The sequence below is a fragment of the Chamaea fasciata genome, unplaced genomic scaffold (assembly GCF_029207755.1).
Source record: "Chamaea fasciata isolate MVZ Bird 193981 ecotype frontalis unplaced genomic scaffold, bChaFas1.0.hap1 SCAF_225, whole genome shotgun sequence".
In the NCBI taxonomy this organism is placed as follows: Eukaryota; Metazoa; Chordata; class Aves; order Passeriformes; family Sylviidae; genus Chamaea; species Chamaea fasciata.
In genome coordinates, this window is record NW_027094310.1 from 89,135 (window position 1) to 108,157 (window position 19,023).

General features: G+C 61.6%; 2 protein-coding genes and 1 long non-coding RNA gene across 7 annotated transcripts; all 3 read right to left on the minus strand.

The window, feature by feature from the left end:
• Positions 1–40: 40 nt before the first annotated feature.
• TRPT1 (tRNA phosphotransferase 1) lies at positions 41–3,401 on the minus strand. 2 transcript variants are annotated; one of them, XM_066208356.1, is made up of 7 exons: positions 3,334–3,401; positions 2,685–2,766; positions 1,852–2,009; positions 1,110–1,284; positions 833–889; positions 610–720; positions 41–184 (listed from the first exon to the last, which is right to left on the minus strand). In XM_066208356.1, exons 1-7 carry the CDS (start codon positions 3,388–3,390, stop codon positions 126–128), a joined length of 699 nt encoding a protein of 232 aa, XP_066064453.1. In that variant the 5' UTR covers positions 3,391–3,401; the 3' UTR covers positions 41–125. The 2 variants fall into 2 exon arrangements, with proteins under 2 accessions (XP_066064453.1, XP_066064454.1); XM_066208357.1 differs by lacking the exon at positions 833–889.
• Positions 3,402–3,575: 174 nt separating this feature from the next.
• On the minus strand, positions 3,576–11,146 carry SCYL1 (SCY1 like pseudokinase 1). Its single transcript, XM_066208361.1, is given in 17 exon segments — positions 3,576–3,768; positions 4,493–4,688; positions 4,773–4,855; positions 4,964–5,163; positions 5,329–5,401; positions 5,731–5,920; positions 6,669–6,746; positions 6,748–6,825; positions 7,296–7,409; positions 7,523–7,630; positions 7,766–7,924; positions 8,179–8,334; positions 8,978–9,068; positions 9,177–9,391; positions 10,038–10,160; positions 10,374–10,517; positions 10,858–11,146. Coding segments are annotated over 17 exon segments (2,280 nt in total). The 5' UTR covers positions 10,996–11,146; the 3' UTR covers positions 3,576–3,634.
• A 3,527-nt stretch (positions 11,147–14,673) lies between these two features.
• Positions 14,674–19,000, minus strand: LOC136304946 (uncharacterized). 4 transcript variants are annotated; one of them, XR_010724898.1, is made up of 3 exons: positions 18,675–18,941; positions 17,400–18,365; positions 14,674–17,170 (listed from the first exon to the last, which is right to left on the minus strand). It is a non-coding gene; the product is annotated as an uncharacterized lncRNA (long non-coding RNA). The 4 variants fall into 4 exon arrangements; XR_010724897.1 differs by having other exon boundaries at positions 14,674–18,365; positions 18,743–19,000; XR_010724895.1 differs by having other exon boundaries at positions 14,674–18,365; positions 18,675–19,000.
• Between the last annotated feature and the right edge of the window lie 23 nt (positions 19,001–19,023).

The window sequence follows — 19,023 nt, forward strand, 5'->3', positions numbered from 1 at the left end:
TATTTGGGGAGGGGGGATTGAGGCCACGTGACGCTCGTGGTGCTCGGGGGGGTTTTATTTGTGTCTGTGGGGCTCGGACCCCCCCCAAATCCTTGTGGGGGGGGCTCAGACCCCCCCCCAAATCCTCATCCGGGGGTCTCTCCCCCCTCCCCATCCCAGGGTCCGTCCAGGGGCAGTTCACACCCTATGGGGGGGGGGGGATACAGGAGGTGTTACCATGGCAACGGGACCCCCCAAATCCTGACCCCCCCCTCCCCACTCCCAACCCCGGACCCCCCAAAGCCCCCCCAAAGCCCCCCCAAATCCTGAATCCCCCCAAAACCCCCTCAGCCCCCCCAAGACCCCCCCCCCCAGCTCCCCCTCAAATCCCCGAGTCCTCCCCACCCTCCTCGACCCCCCCAATTTCGGGATCCTTCCCCAAATTCCTGAACAATCCCCCCAAACCCTTTGACCCCCAAATTTCGGGGTCCCCCCCAAACCCCCCCGAGCCCCCCAATCCCCCCAATTTCAGGATCCCCCCCCAAACCCCCCCCGAGCCCCCCAATCCCCCCAGTTTCGGGGTCCCCCCCAACCCCCCCGAGCCCCCCAATTTCGGGGTCCCCCCCTCACGGTGCGGCCGCAGCTGCAGGACCCTCAGGAAATATTTGGGGGGGATCCGACCCTGGGCGTCCCCCGGCGTCAGGATCACCCCGTTGGCCGAGCGGAAAAAGGGGATCCCGTCTGGGGGGAGGGGGAGAAAGGCCCCGGGGGGGGGAGGGTCACACAAACATCGGGGACCCCCCCAAACATCAGCAACCCCCCCCCCCCAAAAAAAATCGGGACCCCCCCTCACCCGCCAGCGCCCGCGGGCCGTCGATGATGATGGCGATCTCCGAGTCCGACCTCATCCCTGTGGGGAGGGGGGATTTGGGGGGTCCTGGGGGGTTTTGGGGGGTCCTGGGGGGGTTTGGGGGTACCCCGGGGGTGGTTTTTTTTTTGGGGGGGGTCGCTCACTGCTGCACACCCCAAGTCCCCGCTGGCTCAGTGTGGGGTCTCTGCAGGGTTTGGGGATCTCGGGGGGTTTTGGGGTGTCCTGGGGGGGGGGGTTTTTTTTGGGGGGGGTCACTCACCGCTGCGCACCCCGGGGTCCCCCGGCAGCCCCCCCGCCAGGTGCAGGTGTTGCCGCCCCATGGGGCGCAGCCCCCCCGCCCGGATCGGGCCCCACAGGCGGCGCCGGGTGCCGTGGGCGAGGGTGGGGGGCAGCGCCCCGGGGCTGCGCAGGGGGGTCAGCTCCAGCTCCGGCACCTGCGAGCCCCCCGGACACGCCCCATGGAGCAGCCGCGACCCCCAAAATCCAACCCGGGATCCCCAAAATCCAACCCGGGATCTCCAAAATCCAACCGGGATACCCAAAATCCAACCCCGGGATCTCCCAAATCCAACCCGGGATCTCCAAAAATCACACCTGGGATTCCCCAAATCCTCTCTGGGACACCCCAAATTCTCCAAAATCACACCTGGGATGCCCAAAATCCCTTCCCCAACCCCTCCAGGGACACCCCAAATCCACCATAAACCCCCCCAAATCCACCATAAACCCCTCCATATCCCTTCCCCAGCCCCTCCAGTCCCCTCGGGACCCCCCGAAATTCCCCATAAACTCCCCCAAACCCCCCATAAACTCCCCCAAATCCCCCAAATCTCTCCAAATTCCCCATAACCCCCCCCCCAACCCCCCATAAAATCCCCCCCAAACCCCTCTCCAGCCGCCCGAATCCCCTCGGGGACCTCCCCAACCCCCCACAAACTCCCCCAAACCCCTCTCCAGCCCCCCCAATCCCCTCGAGGACCCCCCCCAGACCCCCTCCTCACCGGCAGGGAGTGCCCCTGGTTCGCTCTCACCCTCAGGGGGTCGGGCCGGAGGGCGAAGCGACCCTTGGGGTCCGCGGCCACCACCCTGCGCACGTCCCCCTCCGAGACCCCCGCGAAACGCCGCAGCTGCAGCAGAGCCCCCACCTCGACAAAACCGTCTGAGCCCAAAAAAAATCCCCCCCCCCCCCGGGACCCCCGTCAGGGTCTCCCGGGGGGAATTTGGGGTGTCCCAGGGGATGTTCTGGGGGTCCCAAAAGGCATTTTGGGAATTGGGTGGGTCCCAAAGGGTATTTGGGGTGTCCCAGGGGGGGTTTGGGGCATCCCTGGGGGGATTTTGGGGAGGAGAAGGGTGGTTGAGGGTCCCGAATGGATTTTGGGGGGTCGCAGAGGAGATTTGGGGGAACCTGGAAGGGATTAAAGGGTTCAAGGGGGAATTTTGGGGGTGGGTTGATGGTCCTGGGAGATTTCGGGACAGGGCAGGGATGCTTTGGGCTCCAAGGAAACATTTCAGGGATCCTGAGGACAATTATGGGACTCCAGGAACTCTTTTTGGGGTGGTTGGGGGTCCCAGGGGGCATTTGGGGGGGTCCCAGGGGACATCTGGGGGGTCCCAGGGGGCATTTGGGGGGTCCCAGGGGGCATTTGGGGGTGAGCTGGGGGTGCTGCTGGGTGTTTTGGGAACCCCATTGAGCATTTGGGGGGGGGCCCCAGAGAGAATTTTGGGGTGGATTCGGGGGTGCCAGCAGGAACCTGTGGGTTCCTTGAGTGGTTTGGGGGTCTCGGGGTGGGTCAGGGGAGGGTGGCTGGGGGGGGGGGTTTGGGGTCTCACGCACCCGGGCCCATGGGCAGCCCCTCGGCCGCAGCCCCGTGGCGCAGGACGTAGCTCAGGGCCTTCGACAGCCGCACCCCGGGGTCCTGGGGGGGGGGGGGCCCATGGGTGACCCCAGCCCACCCCTGGGTGACCCCCCCACTACGAGCGACCCCCAATCTTTGACCCCCTCCCCAAACTGAGCTTCGAATGTCCCCCCCATTCAATCCCCCCCCCCAATAACTGGAACCCCCCCAGAGCATTTCTGGCTGCCCCACGTGTGTCCCCCTCCCCACTTTGATGTCCCCCCCCCCCTCGTGTCCCCCCACCCTGGGGTGTCCCCCCCCTCGTGTCCCCCCACTTGTGTCCTTCCCACCCCCCGCCTTTGTCCCCTCCCCTCTCCAGGAATTCGTGTCCCCCCCCCCGTCCATTTCTGGGGTTCTTGTCCCCCCCCCCCCACCCTGGGGTGTCCCCCCCACCCTGGGGTGTCCCCCCCCACCTTGGGGTGTCCCCCCAGTCTCCGGGGTCCTTGCCACCCCTCCCCCAAGTGTCCCCCCTCCCCTTCCCCAGATCCTTATCGCCGCCTCCCCCCCCCCCCCCGTGTCCCCCACCCAAATCTGGGCGTTCCCCCCCCCCCCCAATAAATTTTGGGGTCCCCTCGCCCCCCCTCCAACCTCCTCCTTCCGCCGCCGCCGCCGCTGGGCGGCGCTCGCTCCCTCCCCGGCCGCCATGCGCGGCCACGTGACCCGCCCCTCCCCACCTGACCCGCCTCCCCACGTGACCTCCTCGGCGCCACGTGCCCGCCCAGTCACGTGTCCCCCTTCACAGCTTCCCGCTCTTCCCGCCGCCACCCGCGCGCCTTCATTGCGGGATTTCGGGAGGTTTTTATTATCGATCCCTTTCATCCCCCCCTCCCCTCCCCCCAAAAAAAAAAAACCCCAACCAGAATTTCACCCTTTTCCCTCCCCCCCCTCCTCAGTCGAGTTTCCGCGCCCCCAATTTGGGGGGACCCCGAGGAGCCGCCCGGCGCTTGGCCTCGAGTTCCCGGCGCCGCTGCTGCTCCCGCTGCCGCCGGCCCGGGGGGGGCCCTGAGGGGGACACGGAGCTCACTGAGGGGGCGACAGGGAAACGGAGCTCTGGGGGGGGGATCGCGGGGGTCCCGGGGAAAGGGGGATCAGGGGCATGGAGGGTCTCCGGGGTTCAGGGGGGCCGGGGGGTGTTGGGGACAAGTTGGGGGGTCACTGGGGGTGGTCTGGGAGGACACGGGGGTGGGACCAAGGGGGTCCCTGGAGGCTGGAGGGGCCCTCAGGGACATTGGGGGGTCACGGGGAGGGGTCCCAAGGGGCTTATTGGGGGTCTCAGGGAGTGGGGGGCACCCCTGGCAGTCCTGGGGGGATTTGGGGGAGATCTCTGGGGGTGTTTGGGGGGTCGAGAGAGTCGGGGGGGGGGAGGCCGGAGGGCCTGGGGGTGTCCAGGGTGGGTCTGGGGGGGCCCAGGGGGTCTCAGGGTGGGTCTGGGGGTGTCCAGGGTGGGTCTGGGGGAGCCCAGGGGGTCTCAGGGTGGGTCTGGGGGGTCCCGGGGTGGGTCTGGGGGTGTCTGGGGGGTCTCGGGGTGGGTCTGGGGGGGGCCCAGGGTGGGTCTGGGGGTGTCCTGGAGGTCCCGGGGTGGGTCTGGGGGTGTCCTGGGGGGGCCCAGGGGGTTTTGGGGTGGGCCTGGGGGTCCCGGGGAGGGTCTGGGTGTGTCTGGGGGGTCCCGGGGTGGGTCTGGGGGTATTTGGGGGATCCCGGAGTGGGTCTCGGGGTGGGTCTGGGGGTCCCGGGGTGGGGGTCTCACCGTGCTGGCTGGGCAGGGCCTCCCAGGCGTCCTCAGTGCCCCACTCGCCCCCCACCCCCCACCCCCCCTCATCACCCCCCCCGGCTGGGGGAGGGGCGCTGGGGGGGGGCTCTGTGGGGGTGGGCCCGGGGGGCTGCGGGGGGGTCCCCACCTCCTCGGGGCTGCTGGCGGGGGGGCTCTGGGGCAGCTCCATGTCCTGGGGGGGGCACAGAGGTGAGGGGACGGGGAGGGGGGGTCACACTGTGCCCCCTCCCCCCCCCACACCCCCCCCAAAACTCACCTCCAGACTGCCCCAGTCGTCATCCCACCCATCGGCGTCTTCCAGGGGGGGCTCCTCGGGGGGGTTCTCCTCGGGGGGGGGCTCTGGGGGGGGCAAAATGAGGCCTCAAGGGGGGGGGGGTCCCCAAGGCCCGGAGGGGGGTGGGTCAGGAATTTGGGGGAGAAAAAGGGGAGGGGGGGGGGATCACTCACCTTTTGGGGGGGCTGCGGGGCTCTCAGCCGGGGTCTGGGGGGGGTCCCTGTGCGGGGGGGGGGCTGCGCGGGGGCGGCCCCCCCCCTCACCCCCCATCAGCCGCGCCGTCAGGGAGGTGACGCCGGTGACAGCCCAGGACACGGCGGCCCCCAGCCCCCCCCGCGCCCCCCCCCCGCGCTGGCGGCTGTGCTGGAGGCGTCTGTGGGAGGGAGGGGAGGGGGTCACGGGGTGGGGGGGCACCCCCAAAGCCCCCCCACCCTCACTGAGTCCCCTTTCCCCCCCCCCACCATCCCAATTCTCTCCCCCAATTATTTCTCCCCCCTCCCCACAATTTTTTTGTCCCCCCCCCCCCGCAGGTTCTCACCGTCCTCCTGCGCCCCCCCGGCCTCGGCCGCCGCCTCCAGCTGCTCCAGGAAACTGCGAATGGCCCGGAACGCCTGGGGGGGGGGAACGACCCCAACAGTGAGAGACCCCCCCGGACCCCCACCCCATCCACAGCACCCAGACCCCTCCCCAAACTGCTTTGGGACCCACCCTGACCCCCCCCAAAACACCCAGACCCCTCCCCAAATACTTCAGGACTGTCCCCAACACCCTGAAACCCACCCCCCCCCCCCAAATTGTTTTAGGACCCCCTGCTCTGAGACCCCCCCCCCCCCAATTTTGGGGGATCTGCAGCACCCAAACCCCCTCCCCAATTCCTCCGGGTCCCTCCCCGGCCCCCAGCCCCCTCCCCAAATCCCTCCAGGCGCCCTCCCACCCTCACCTGCTGCCGGACGCCGGGGTGGGGGTCCACGGTGAGGGCGCACAGGGGGGGCAGCACCCGCCCCGCCACCTCGGCGGGGGAGTAGCACCCATGGGTGGCGGCGAAGGCGGCGACGGCGGCGGCCCGGGCGGGGGGAAAGGGGGTCCCGGGTGGCCCTGGCCAGGGCGGGGGCCAAAACCCGCCGGCGGGTCTGGGGGGGGCACACGGGGACAGTGAGGGGGGGGACAGGGGACAGGGTGGGGGGTTTGGGGGGGTCACAAAGTGAAGAGAGGGGCAAAGGTGACAACGGGTACTGGGCAGTGTAGGGGGGTTGTGGGGAGAGGGGGTTCAGGGGGTCTCAGAGCTCACCTGGGGGGGGCCGGGTGCCATGGGGAGGTTATGGGGGGGGTCTCGGGGGGTCTCAGAGCTCACCTGGGGGGGCAGGTGGGGAGCCAGGTGCCCCAGGCACAGCATGGGGGTTATGGGGGGGTCTCAATGGGGGTCTCGGGGCTCACCTGGGGGGGCAGGTGGGGGGCCAGGCGCCCCAGGCACAGCGTGGGGGTTATGGGGGGGGTCTCAGGGCTCACCTGGGGGGGCAGGTGGGGGGCCAGGCGCCCCAGGCACAGCGTGGGGGTTATGGGGGGGTCTCAGTGGGGGTCTCAGGGCTCACCTGGGGGGGCAGGTGGGGGGCCAGGCGCCCCAGGCACAGCGTGGGGGTTATGGGGGGGGTCTCAGGGCTCACCTGGGGGGGCAGGTGGGGGACCAGGCGCCCCAGGCACAGCATGGGGGTTATGGGGGGGGTCTCAGGGCTCACCTGGGGGGGCAGGTGGGGGGCCAGGCGCCCCAGGCACAGCGTGGGGGTTATGGGGGGGGTCTCAGGGCTCACCTGGGGGGGCAGGTGGGGGGCCAGGCGCCCCAGGCACAGCGTGGGGGTTATGGGGGGGGGTCTCAGGGCTCACCTGGGGGGGCAGGTGGGGGGCCAGGCGCCCCAGGCACAGCGTGGCGTTGCAGCGCAGGGGTCCCAGCGCGTCCCCCCCCCTGCACCCGCAGCAGCAGCCGGGGCAGCTCGCCCCCCCTGCGCCCCTCCCCCAGCTTGGGCGCCAGCAGCACCATGGACTGGGGGGAGGGGGGGGACACAAAGGGGATGGGGGGGTCAGGGGGCACCCCCAGATGGCATTTTGGGGGGGTTCCCCACCCATCTGGGGGGTGCCCGGGTGGTCCCACCCATTTTGGGGGCCCACAGGTGGCTTTGGAAGGAGGTTCCCAGGTTGTTGGGGGGGGGGGTGGGGGCTCCAGGTGATTGAAAAGTCCCACCCCCCCCTCCCCCACTCATTCCCACCCATTGAGGGAATACCCAGAGGATTGGGGGGGTCCCCAGGTGGGTTTGGGGGTCTCCGTTTTGATTTTTAGAAAAGTCTCCAGGTGGTTTGGAGGGATCCCCAGGTAACTTTTGGGGGAGTCCTCAGAGATCCGGGGGTCCTGGGTGACTTCGGGGGTTCCCAGGGGAATTTTGGGTCCTGGGTGATGTGGGGGGTGTTCCCAGGTGATCTGGGGGGGTCCCGGGTGATTCGGGGGGGGGGGCCCACCTTGACCGTCTGTTCGCGGATGGCCGGGTTGGAGTCGAGGAACCCGTGGGCGACGTGAGGGAAAATCTGGGAATCCACCGTGGCCTCGGGCAGGAACTCAACGTACTCCTCGAGCTGGGGGGCAACAAGAGACCCCTGAACACCCCCCAGAGCACCCCCAAAACTACAGATCATCCCCTCATGGACCCCCCCCCATCCCTCCCAGTGCTCCCAGTGCTCCCAGTGACCAGCTGCAGCAGGCGCAGGCGCAGGCCCCGCTCAGGGGACGAGAAGAGCCGGACCAGGACGGGGACGATTCGCTCCTGGTACTCGGGGGGGTCCAGGACCTTCGCGACCTGGGGGAGCAGGGGGGAGACAGGGGGTTATGGGGGGGGTTTTGGGGGTCCCACCTGCAGCAGGAGGGGCAGGGAGGTTGTGGGTGGGATTTTGGGGGTCAGGGAGGTTTGGGGGGTGTATTTTGGGGGTCCCACCTGCAGCAGGGGGGGCAGAGCACTGGCATCAGCACTGCCCAGCTCCAGGGCCTCGAGCAGCCTCGGGAGCAGCTTGTGCCTCCGGAAGGGCCCCGGGAGGGACTCGAGGAGAGGGGGCAGCTCCTGCAGGAACGTCCGGCGCTCCGACGGGTCCTGCACCTGTCAGGGGGGGGTCCCAAAAAAACCGGGGGTCAAGGGGGGGGGAGGGGCACATCAGGGGATGGGGGCGAAGGAATAGAGGGATGGAAATGGAAGTGAGGATGAGGATGATGATGATGGGGATAAGGAACAAGAACAAGCACAAATATGAGCAAACGGAGATAAGGTTGAGATTAAGGACGAGGATAAAAGGACAGGAACGAAGGCGGGGATGAGGATGAAGGAACAGGGGGAGGATGAGGATGAGGCCTGACCTGGAAGTGCTCGAGGAAGAGCCCGGTGCGCACCAGGGCGCAGGCCAGGAAGGCTCCCGGGCGCTGCAGCCGCTCCAGGAGCGGCCCCGGGCCCGGCCGAGCCCCCGGATCCGCCGCCACCAGCTCCGAGAAGGGCGGGATGAGCCCGGGGGGCAGCTGGGGGGACAGGGAAGGGACAGGGGGTCAGGGAGACCCCCGAGTCTGGGGGGGGGTCTGGGGGGTGAGCAGGAATTGGGTGGATCCACAAGTTTGGGGGGAGTCAAATTGGGGGGGTCCAGGGTGGTGGGGAGTCCCCAGGGTTTTGGGGGGGGGTCCCCAGGATTTTGGAGGGGGGGTCCCGGCTGTTTGGGGGTGCCAAGGGGGTCCCCAGGGTTTGGGGGGGGGGGGTCCCGGCAGTTTGGGGGTGCCCAGGGGGTCCCCAGGATTTTTGGGGGGTCCCGGCTGTTTGGGGATGCCCAGGGGGTCCCCACGATTTTTGGGGGGGTCCCGGCTGTTTGGGGATGCCCAGGGGGTCCCCAGGATTTTTGGGAGGTCCCGGCTGTTTGGGGGTGCCCAGGGGGTCCCCAGGATTTTGGAGGGGGGGGTCCCGGCAGTTTGGGGGTGCCCGGGGGGTCCCCAGGATTTTGGAGGGGGGGGGTCCCGGCAGTTTGGGGGTGCCCAGGGGGTCCCCAGGATTTTGGAGGGGGGGGTCCCGGCAGTTTGGGGGTGCCCGGGGGGTCCCCAGGATTTTGGAGGGGGGGGTCCCGGCTGTTTGGGGGTGCCCAGGGGGTCCCTAAGATTTTGGGGGGGGGTCCCTGACCTTGCCAAAGCTGCGCAGAGCCCCCGGCCGGGGGAGGGGTCCGTTGAAGACCTCCCAGATGAGGCAGCCCAGGCGCCACATGTCCCCTGCCCTGGGGGGGGCCGTGACAGTGGGGAGGGGGCACGGGAGACCCCCCGTGGTCCCCTGAGCCCCCCCAGTGCCACCCTCAACCCCTTCCCATGTCCCCTCCCCAACTCACCAGGGGTCCCCCTTCCCTCGGGAGGGGTCGCTGAGCTCGGGGGGGTCCTGGGGCCGGGGGGGGTCACTGGGGGGGCGGGCGGGGGTCCCCTCACTGGCGGCCGCCACCCGCTCGAGCCCCCCCAGCTTCCACTCGCCCCCGGGGTCCACGAAGATGGAGTCGAGTCCCAGCGAGTGGTGAACCAGCCCCGAGACCCCCAGGAACGCCAGCGCCGTCTGGGGGGGGGACAAAAAACCCCCCGATATCGGTAACTCCCCCCACACACACCCACCCAGGAGCCAGAACCCTCTCAGAAGCCCCCCCTGGATCCCAAAATCCACCCAGGTCATGGAGATTCCCCCCCCCCCCCCCAGATCCCAGGGATCCCCTCACCCACCTGGGCCCCCCCAGATCTTGGAGTTCCCCCCACACTCCCTGATTGCAGGGTGGCCCCAAAAGCCTCAGGGACCCCCCCTCAGATTCCCCCCAAATGCCAGACCCTCCCAGCCCCCTCCTCCTCCTCAGCAGCCGCTGCAGCCCCCAGACCCCCCAAATCCCCCCCCTCACCAGCAGCCGCTGCAGCCCCCAGACCCCCCAAATCCGCCCCCTCCCCAGCAGCCGCTGCAGCCCCCAGACCCCCCAAATCCCCCCCCTCACCAGCAGCCGCTGCAGCCCCCAGACCCCCCAAATCCCCCCCCTCACCAGCAGCCGCTGCAGCCCCCAGACCCCCCAAATCCACCCCCTCCCCAGCAGCCGCTGCAGCCCCCAGACCCCCCAAATCCCCCCCCTCACCAGCAGCCGCTGCAGCCCCCAGACCCCCCAAATCCCCCCCCTCACCAGCAGCCGCTGCAGCCCCCAGACCCCCCAAATCCCCCCCCTCACCAGCAGCCGCTGCAGCCCCCAGGCCACCTCCTGCTCGCCCGAGTCCCCGCTCGGGGGGTGCAGCCGCAGGTGCCGCCGCAGGGGGGTCACGGCCTCTGTCACCAGGTACAGGCACTGCTCCGTCTGGGGGGGACACTCCGGGTCACCCCGGGGACCCCCTCCCCGTGTCCCCCCAAGTCTTTGTGTCCCTCCTATGTCCCCTCAGTGTCCTCCCCCCCATTCCCCCAATGTCCCCATGTCCCCCCACTCACCCCCATCTCCTCACTGCCCCATGTCTCCACCGAGCCCCGCAGTGTCCCCCCGGTGTCCCCAGTGTCCCCCCGGTGTCCCCGTCACCTCCAGGCTGTCCAGGTAGCCCAGGATGTTGGGATGTCGGAGGCTGCGGAGCCGCTTCAGCCCCGCCCGGGCCAGGGCGGCGGCAGCGGGGTCCCCCCCCGGGCCCAGGCTGTGGGCGAACACCGACACCGGAGCCCCATCGGCCTGGGGACACGGCGACAGTCAGGGAACAGTGCGGGGACAACACGGGGGGGAAAGGGGGGACACTGGGGGGACATGCGGGGCCGGAGCGAAGACACGACACGGGGACACGGTGGGGACGTGGGGGGCGCAGGGATGAGGGGACAGCGAGACCTGGGGGCACAAAGGAGTGAGGACACCGAGGGACACCGCGGGTGGGGGTCGTGGGGACATGGAGGGGACCCGGGGCAAGGATGGCGGGGCCGGGGACATGGAGGGATGCGGGGACAGGGAGGGGACACAAGAACGGACACACGAGGGGACACGGGACCCTCCATCCCACAACCCCCCTGCCCCCCCCCACCTTGCGGCGCCCCCGCAGCAGCCGCCAGAGCGGCGCCGGGGCCGCGGGCTCCGGGAGCGGCTCCGCCTCGGGATCGGCATCGGGCGGGCCCAGCTCGAAGGGGAAATCCCGCACCGGGTCCCGGGAGAAGAGCCACATGGCGGCGCCGGGCCCGGGGGTCCCGGGGGGTCCGAGGGGGTCCCGGGGCCGGGGCCGGAGCGGGCTCGGAGGAAGCGGCGGCGGCGCCGGGCGGGAGGAGCCGGTGACGGACCTGGGGGGCGTGACCTCGGTGAGCCAATGAGGGGCTCAGGGCGGGGTCTGGATGAGCAAATGAAGGAGCGGGGGTGGGGAGTGGGAGGAGTGCAGGGCGGGGCCCGGAAGAGCCAATAAGAGGCCGAGGAGGGGCCTTAATGAACCAATGAGGACCCAGGAACGGGGAAAGGGCGGGGCGTAAAAGGGGGCGAGGCCAAAATCACCGGGGAGGGGCGGGGCTTGTAAAAGGACACGCGGCAGGAAGCGGCGGTGACGTCACCGAGGCCACCCAGCCCCGCGCTGCTGTGACGTCAGGGGGAACAGCAATGACGTCACACGCACCAAGGCCACCCCCCCGCCCCAATGAAGACACAAGGCCGGTCAGGGCTCAACAGTTTATTGATCTCTGGGGAGCTTTATCGCGATAGGGGGGGTCCCATCGCAGTGGAGTCTGTCACGACAGGGGATTCACAGCGATACAGGCCCCCAGCACAGCCCTGGCTCCTTGGAGCAACGCGGGGTCCCTGTCACGATACAGGAGCACTGTCGCGACGGTGGGTCCTGCCTCGATACTTGTCTTCAGGGCGATCCAGGGTCCTGTTGTGATACAGCAACCTCGCAGAACATCGTGATAGATGGTCCCTGTTGTGATATAGGGGACGCCCCTGTCCTGGTGGGTCACCCAGTGTGGAACTCTGGGAACATGAGGGGCAGGGGCGTCCCTGTCACAATAAAGAGTCCCAGTCATGATATGCAGGGCCCCATTACTGAAAAGGTTCCCTATCACGACATGGAATCTCCCCCTCCCTGTACCATGGGTCCCCCAAAGCCATGGGAGTAAATGAAGGGCGGGTTCCCATCATGATAATGGGTGCTTATCGCAATACGGGGGCTCCTGTCGGGATATGAGGGTCACCCTTTTCTCTGGATTGTGAGTTCCCCTAGTCAAGGAGGAGAAACAGGGGGTCTCCACCATGATACGGTTCCCCCTGTCACGATATAAGGGGGCCTCTATCACGATATAGGGTGGTCTCTGTCACGATCGAGCCCCAGGCCAGCAGCAGCGGCGCCACGGGGGGTCGAACCCCGCCCCGGGGAGGTCCCGGGGGTGCCACCACTGGCGCCTTTTGCTTTTTTTTTTTGGCCTTTTTGGGTCCGGAGGAGAAAAAGCAAAACCTGAGAAAACAGGGAAAAGTTTTCTCAGGAAAAGAAAAAACCTCCCGAAATGGGAAAAAAAAAAAACCTCCCCAAAACGGGTCCGGCCCCGCCCCAGGCGATTTGGGGCCAAATGTGGGGAACGTGGGGCCGGAGCACACCTGAGAACAGGCGGTTTGGGGGGTTCGGGGCCCACCACGCGCTCCCGGCGCAATTTGGGTAGAGAAATGGGGATTTTGGGTCCGAGTCACGGCCCAGGTGCAAAAGAGAAACGGGGGATCTCGGGTCACGGGCGCGTCCCGGTCGCAAAATACGGCTGGAGAGAGGGATTTGGGGCGTAAAACGGGTTCAGATCGGGAGATCTGGGGTTAATCCCGCGCCCCCGGCGCACAACGAGGTCAGAAACGGGGAATTTCGGGGGGGTCGGACACGCGATCCGGGCGCAAAATGAGATCAGAGACGGGGATTTGAGGCTCAGACGTGCCCCCGGCGCTAAACGGGCTCAAGAAAGGGCCCCTCGGGCTTAACCGCGCGCCCCCGGCGCAGAATTAGCTCCGAAACGGGAGGTTTGGGTTAATCACGCGCCCCCCCCTCGCAGTTTGGGCCGAGAACGGGGGATTTTGGGGTCGGCGCGTCCCGGGGGCCCCGCCGGTACTTACGCCGCTCGCTCACCTTTTCCTGGCTCTTATTTTATGAGGGGGGGGGGAATTTTCTAGTTTTTAAGCCTTTTTTTTTGTTGGGTTTGGTTTTTGGTTTTTGGAGAGAACTGTCCATTTTTTGGGGGGCGAATCGAGGCGGTTTTTGGCACTGTCACTGTGGGGAGGGGAGAGAGAAAACATCCGACACCCCCACCCCAACCTCCCCCCCCAATTCCCCAAACCTGCTCCTCCATCCCTTCGCTTTGGGGGGAAAATGGTTCAAAAGCTCCTCCCCCTCCCCAGGCACCACGCCAAGGCTCTGACTAAGCACTTTTTTGGGGGGAAAAAACCCCGATTTTGGTTAAATTCCCAGCGTGGGGGCGGGCCCTGCCAGCAGCGCGTTCTAAGGCAATTTTGGGGTCTTTGCTTGAGGCGGGGGGGGGAAAACAGCCAATCCCAAAGCTCCCCCTCCCCTTTCCATCCCTGGAACAGCCCGTTTTGGGGTGAAAGCGGCAAAAATACCAATTTCTGGCTCCCTACTGTTCCTGCAGACCCTGTTTTGGGGTTTGTTTTTTTTTTTTGCCCCAGTCTGGCTCTCGGAGTCTCCTCTGGCGGGGGCAGGGCCGGCGGGGGCTGCAAAAAACACCCACGAGACACCCCCCCCCACATATACACCCTGTCAGCGCAATCGCTTTTTGGGGGGAAAAGCGGCCGAATCGGTTAAACCGCCCGATTTTTCGGATTTCCGCCGGTTTTTTTTGGGGTGGGGGTGGGGGGATTTGGGGTCGGGAGGTGCCCGCATGCCACGTCCGGGGGGGGGGGAGGGGGGGTCCCCATGCTCCCCCCCACCTCCCGACGCCCCAAAACGGCCGAAATCGCCCCAAATCCGCCGCCCTTCCCCCCACCCCACCCCCCCCGCGCGGGTCCCGGGGGGGGGGGAAGGCTCAGGGTGGGGGAGGGGCGCGCCCGGTACCTGCCGCCGCCGATTTTGGGGTGGGGGGGAGGGTTTGGCCTCAAATTTGAGGCTGCTCCCCCCCCCCCCCCCCTTCGCTCGCTCCTACACTTACTCGTTTTGGGGACAAAAGTCTAAATTTAACCATTCCTGCTCGCTGGTTTTGGAGAAAAAACCTGAAAACATGATTATTGTCCCCTCCCCCCACGCCTGCTCCAGCCCCTCCCTCCGCGGGTTGTTTTTTGGGGGGGGGGGGAGGGGGGGAGGTTTACGTTTGTTTTTTTTTCCTAAGGAAATCTCCTGGAGCCACATTCCTGCTCTTCCAGCTTCACTTTGGGGCAAAAAAAGCTTCTTTTTGATGCTGCGCTGATTCCTCCCACTTGCGGCTGCGGAAAGGGCGGAAAACACCCCCCCAAAACCGCCCCCTCCCCCCCAAAAAAACCGAGCTCCCCCCCCCCTCCAAAAAAAAAAAAAAAAAAAAAAGAAAATGAAATCGGCTCTTACTTCTCTGCATTCCCCAAATCTGGGGGTTTTCTCCTCAAATCCCTGCCGGAATCTCCTGAGCGCGTTTTGAGTGCAGACTGGCCTTTTCTGGTTAAATCCTTTTTTTTTTTTTTGTTTTTCTCCCTTTCCTCGGCTTCTTTCTCATCTTTTGCATTTTTTTTTTTCTTTTTTTCTGCCTTTTTTTTTTTTTTTTCCCCTGCATTTTGCTGCTTTCCTGAGAGGGGGGGAAAAAAAGACTCGAGACACCCCCTCCCTCTTTCCCCCACCCCCTCCGCACCAAAAAAAAAAAAAACCAAAAAAACAAATACAAAACATTTCTTTCATCATTTCTCTCCCTTTTTCTTTTTTTTCTTTTCTCACCGGCCCCTCCCGCGCGACGCCTTTCGGGATAAAAACAAAAAGATTTCGGACACTTACTGAACGGCGCCGGCGGGAGCGGCGGAGCCGGAGGGCGCTGGAGGCATTTGGGGGTTGGTTTTTTTTTTTTTTGGGTTTTTTGTTTTTTCCCCCATTTCTGGGGGGGGTTTAATAGAAAAAGGAGGAGAGGGGGAGGGGCGACGGCGGCGGCGCCTGAAACGACAAAACCCCAAAACCCCCCCAAATCCCCCCCAAAATTCCCAAACCCCCCCCGGGGGGGGGGTGGGGCCTCACCCGGCCGCTGCCTCTGGCTCCGTTTGGGGCATTTTCCTCAAATTCCTCATTTTTCTCGGCTCCGGGGACCAAAATCGGGGGGTTTTCTTCCTTTTTCTCCCTGTATCCTTCTTTTTTTTTTTCCATTATTTTTCGCTTCTATTTTCTCCTCTAAATCCTCTTTGATTTTCTCTCATTTTTCCTCTCTTCTATTCTCTTCTAATTTTTCTCTCTTCTTATTTTTTTCCCTGTTTTCTTTCACTTCTGTCTTCTCATTTTCAGCACTTGGGTTTTTCTCTTTTTTTCTATAATTTTCTATTTTCTTTTTTCTAGTTTCATTTTTTCCAATTGTATTTTTTTTCCAATAGCATTTTTTTTCTATTTATTTCCAGTCTATTTTTCTTTTTCTAGAATTTTTCTATGGTCTTCTATTTTCTATTTGTTCTATTTTCTTTTTTCTAATTTCTTCTATTTTCTCCAATTTTCTATTTTAAGTTTCTAGTTTCTTCTATTTTCCAACTTTCTTCTCTTTTTTTTCCTCCTATGTTCTATTTTCTCTTTTCCATTTTTCTATGCTTTTTCTATTTTCTTTTTTTCCAATTTTTTCTATTTTCTTTTTTTCCAATTTTTTTTCTATTTTCTTTTTTCCAATTTTTTTTCTATTTTCTTTTTTCCAATTTTTTTCTATTTTCCTTTTTTTTTTTCTGATTTTCTTCTGATTTTCTCTCTTTTTTTCTGTTCTATTTTCTGTCCTTTTTTTTCTCTCTTCTCTCTGCTCTTCCCCTGCCCAACTGCCAACGCCATTTTACCAAAAAGTCCTTTTTTCCCCCCAGATGGGGCCACTGCGAAGAAAAACTTCCTTTCCCTGCCGACTCCATCTTCACTCTTCAGTTTTTCCTGCTCTTCCCTCAAAATTGGCTCCTCTCAATCCATCCTGAGCCTGAAAATGCCGCATTTCACCCCAAACCGGCCGCCCCCGCCTGCGCTGCCCGGCCCGGCCCCACTTGGGGACAAAACTACATCTTTTAAGCTTTAGGAGCTTTTTTTTTAAAAAAAAAAGAAATTAAATTCAGGAGCTTTTTTAGCAGAAAACAGCGTATCAAGCGCTTTTTTCTTTCTTTAAATCAAAGCAGCTTAAAAAGCTCTTTTTAAAAATAAAACCGCCCCAGCTCGCTCCGGCTTCTCGAGAATATCACATCGTGATATGAATTAAATGATAAATTAAAGAGCTGCGATTTTTTTTTTTTTCTCCCAGAAATCGGCTTTGAAAGCAGCGATTTCTCAAAAACCAGCCTCAGAAGCTTCGGTTTAAAGAAAAACCAGCTTTAGGAGCTTTTTTTAAAGGTTTTTCGTTCGGTTTTTTTTTTTTCGATTAAAAGTGCCCCAGCTCGCCCCGGCTTTTCCCATTATGGGAATCGCCGCCATTTAAGGATTTCTATTAAAAGAAAGCAGCTTTAAAAGCTCAGATTTTCCTTAAAGGAAACAGCTTTTGCCTCTTTTCTTTAAATAAATATTTAGGAGCCGCTTTTATGAAATAAAGCAGTCTTAGGAGCTCCTTGGATAAAATCTCGCAGCTTCAAGAGCTTTTGGTAGGCGATAAAGCCATTTTTGGAGCTCTGGGTGGAAATTAAAGCCATTTTCGGAGCTTTTTTTGGGATAAAATCGAGCAGCTTTAAGAGCTTTGGGCTCAGAATTTGGGCCGAATTTGGGCCGTTTCGGGGCTGATCCTCGGCCGGGCTCTGCGGGCGCGGAGCCCTCGCTTATAAAGGGCCCAGCGCCGCCCCTGCGGGGGCGACAAAATAGTCCCGAAAATCGCCAAAAAAGGCCACCGAACCCCAAAATCTCCCCCCGAAACGCGCCGCCCCTGGGGTGAAAAAGCCTCTTTTCTCGTTATTTCCTCATTTTTTACCCTTTTTTAATTGGATTTTTTTTACCCCTCACAAACCGCGCCCACCGTGGGCCTTCGGCAGCGCCACGCGGCCCAGCAGGAAAACAGTTAAAATGAACAGGGATATTTTTTTTTTTTACCCTTCGGTTTGGTCAATTCTGCCCTAAAACCTTCCCGGGTGGTTTTAGAGGTGGGATGGTGGGTTTTTTTTTTTTGGTTTTTATTCATTTCTTTTCGCCTGGTTTGGTTTTTGCTGCGTCACGGCCTTGGGCCGCTGCCAACGCGGCGCCGCGTCTCCTCCAAAGGGTCGCAAACCTTGAGAGGGGGGGAAAAAAAAAAAGAAAAAAAAACCCCAAATCCATCTCTTGAGGGGAGACACAAACCTTAAAACCCCTCTCCCCAACTTCCACCGGTTTTTTTTTTGGTTTTTGTTCCCCCCCCCAAAAAAAAAACCCCAAACGATCCTTTTGAAACTTCTCTCCACCCCTGGTTCAGCACAGCCCAAACCACGGTATTTTTCATATTTTTTATCACAGAAACGCACCGAAATCTCACAATTTCACCCCATTTCAGGCCACATCGAGCCGTGGAAATCCCTGTTTACAATCGGAGGAATAACCCCCCAATATTTGGAGGCGTTTTTAGGCCTTTTTCAACCATTTTAAAGCCTTTTTTTGAAGCATTTCGAGGCGATTCCGGGCAGGAAATGACACCCCAAAAGTGCTGGCAGGGAGGGGACAACCCCCCCTCCCCCCAACCCTTTAATTAGCATTCATTAAAGCTGCTCTGCGGCTAATTAAAGCAGTTTGGGGGTGTGGGAGGAGCTCTTCCGACATTTTTTGGGGCGTTTCCTGCAGGAGAAACGATTTCCTTATTGCTAGTAATTATTATTTTCTGTGTTTTTCCACGGTTAAAACTCTCAAATGTCATTTTTTTTTTTCCCCCCCTCCTCATTTCAGGTGCTGGAAAAGGCCTCCCCCCCCCCAAAAAAAAAACCCCTGAATTTAGAGAAGGTTGATCTGAGTTATTAATTTTCACAGCAATAATTCGCCCATTTGCAGCTGGTTTGGGCATTAATTTAATATTTAAAATCATTTTAGCAACTCTTGACGCGGCCAAAGTTCACGTTTTGTGCATGAAAAGACCCCCAAAAGCTGCTTTTTTTTCACAGGGGCTGGTCCTGGTGGGGCTCGTTTAAGGCATTTTCCGTGAAAAAGGTGAATCAGGTTTTGAAGAAAATTTTGATTTTCATCGGGGGGGGAAAAAAAAGAAAGGGGGGGGGAGGATTAACTTCAATAATTATTTCCGTTCTTAATTGTTTTTAACCGCATCCCCCTGGCTTCAGCTTCATTTTATTGTCTCACTTCTGAAGCCTAAAATTCATTTTTTTTTTTTTAAATGGAAATGCCCCCAAAAGGTGTTTTTTCCTCAGGAGCTGAGTTTGCACAGGCCACTTTAAAGCAATTTTTTTTCCTCTGGAAAGATGCTCTTCTCCAAATCTTGGCTGTTTCTTAGGAAAAAAAAAAATAAAATTAAAAATCAGTTTTAGATATTTAAAAAAAAAAAAAAAAACCAGAATAGCACTAAAACTTTTAAAGAGCCTTAACAGCACTTTCAGGTCGATTTAAGCCATTTTTGCGGCACAGGACACAGATTTTTGCCCTCAAAAATCACCCCTGAGCCGAACCTTGTGGCTTTTCAAAGCCAAACGGTCCCATTTTCAACCCAAACCAGGAGGCCGCCCCTCCGCTCCCCCCAGGCCACTTTTTAAATGAATTTTTGAAGCAAAAACCACCCCAATTCTTGGCTCTAAACCCACCATTTCCTTGAGGCCTTCCAGCCTTTTAAAACCCGACCCTTTTGAGCGACTTTTCGTGTAAAAATCACCTCACAAAATGGGGCGAGTTCAAGGAGGGGTGGGGGGACTTCACCGCGTCCCCTCCTCTCCGGGGTCCCCTCAAACCGCCGCTAAATCTGCACAGACCCCCCCACTCCCCCTACTCGCTCCCCTTCCCCCCGCAGCTCCGGTTTTCATTCCGCCCCTCCCCCACGCCTATTTAGAGGCAAAAAAAAGGGATTTTGGGGGCGGGAGAGGCCGCGGAGGGATCCGGCGGAGGGACACGCGGAGGGAGGCGGTGTGACGTGACCACCGGTCACGCGGTCGGCGG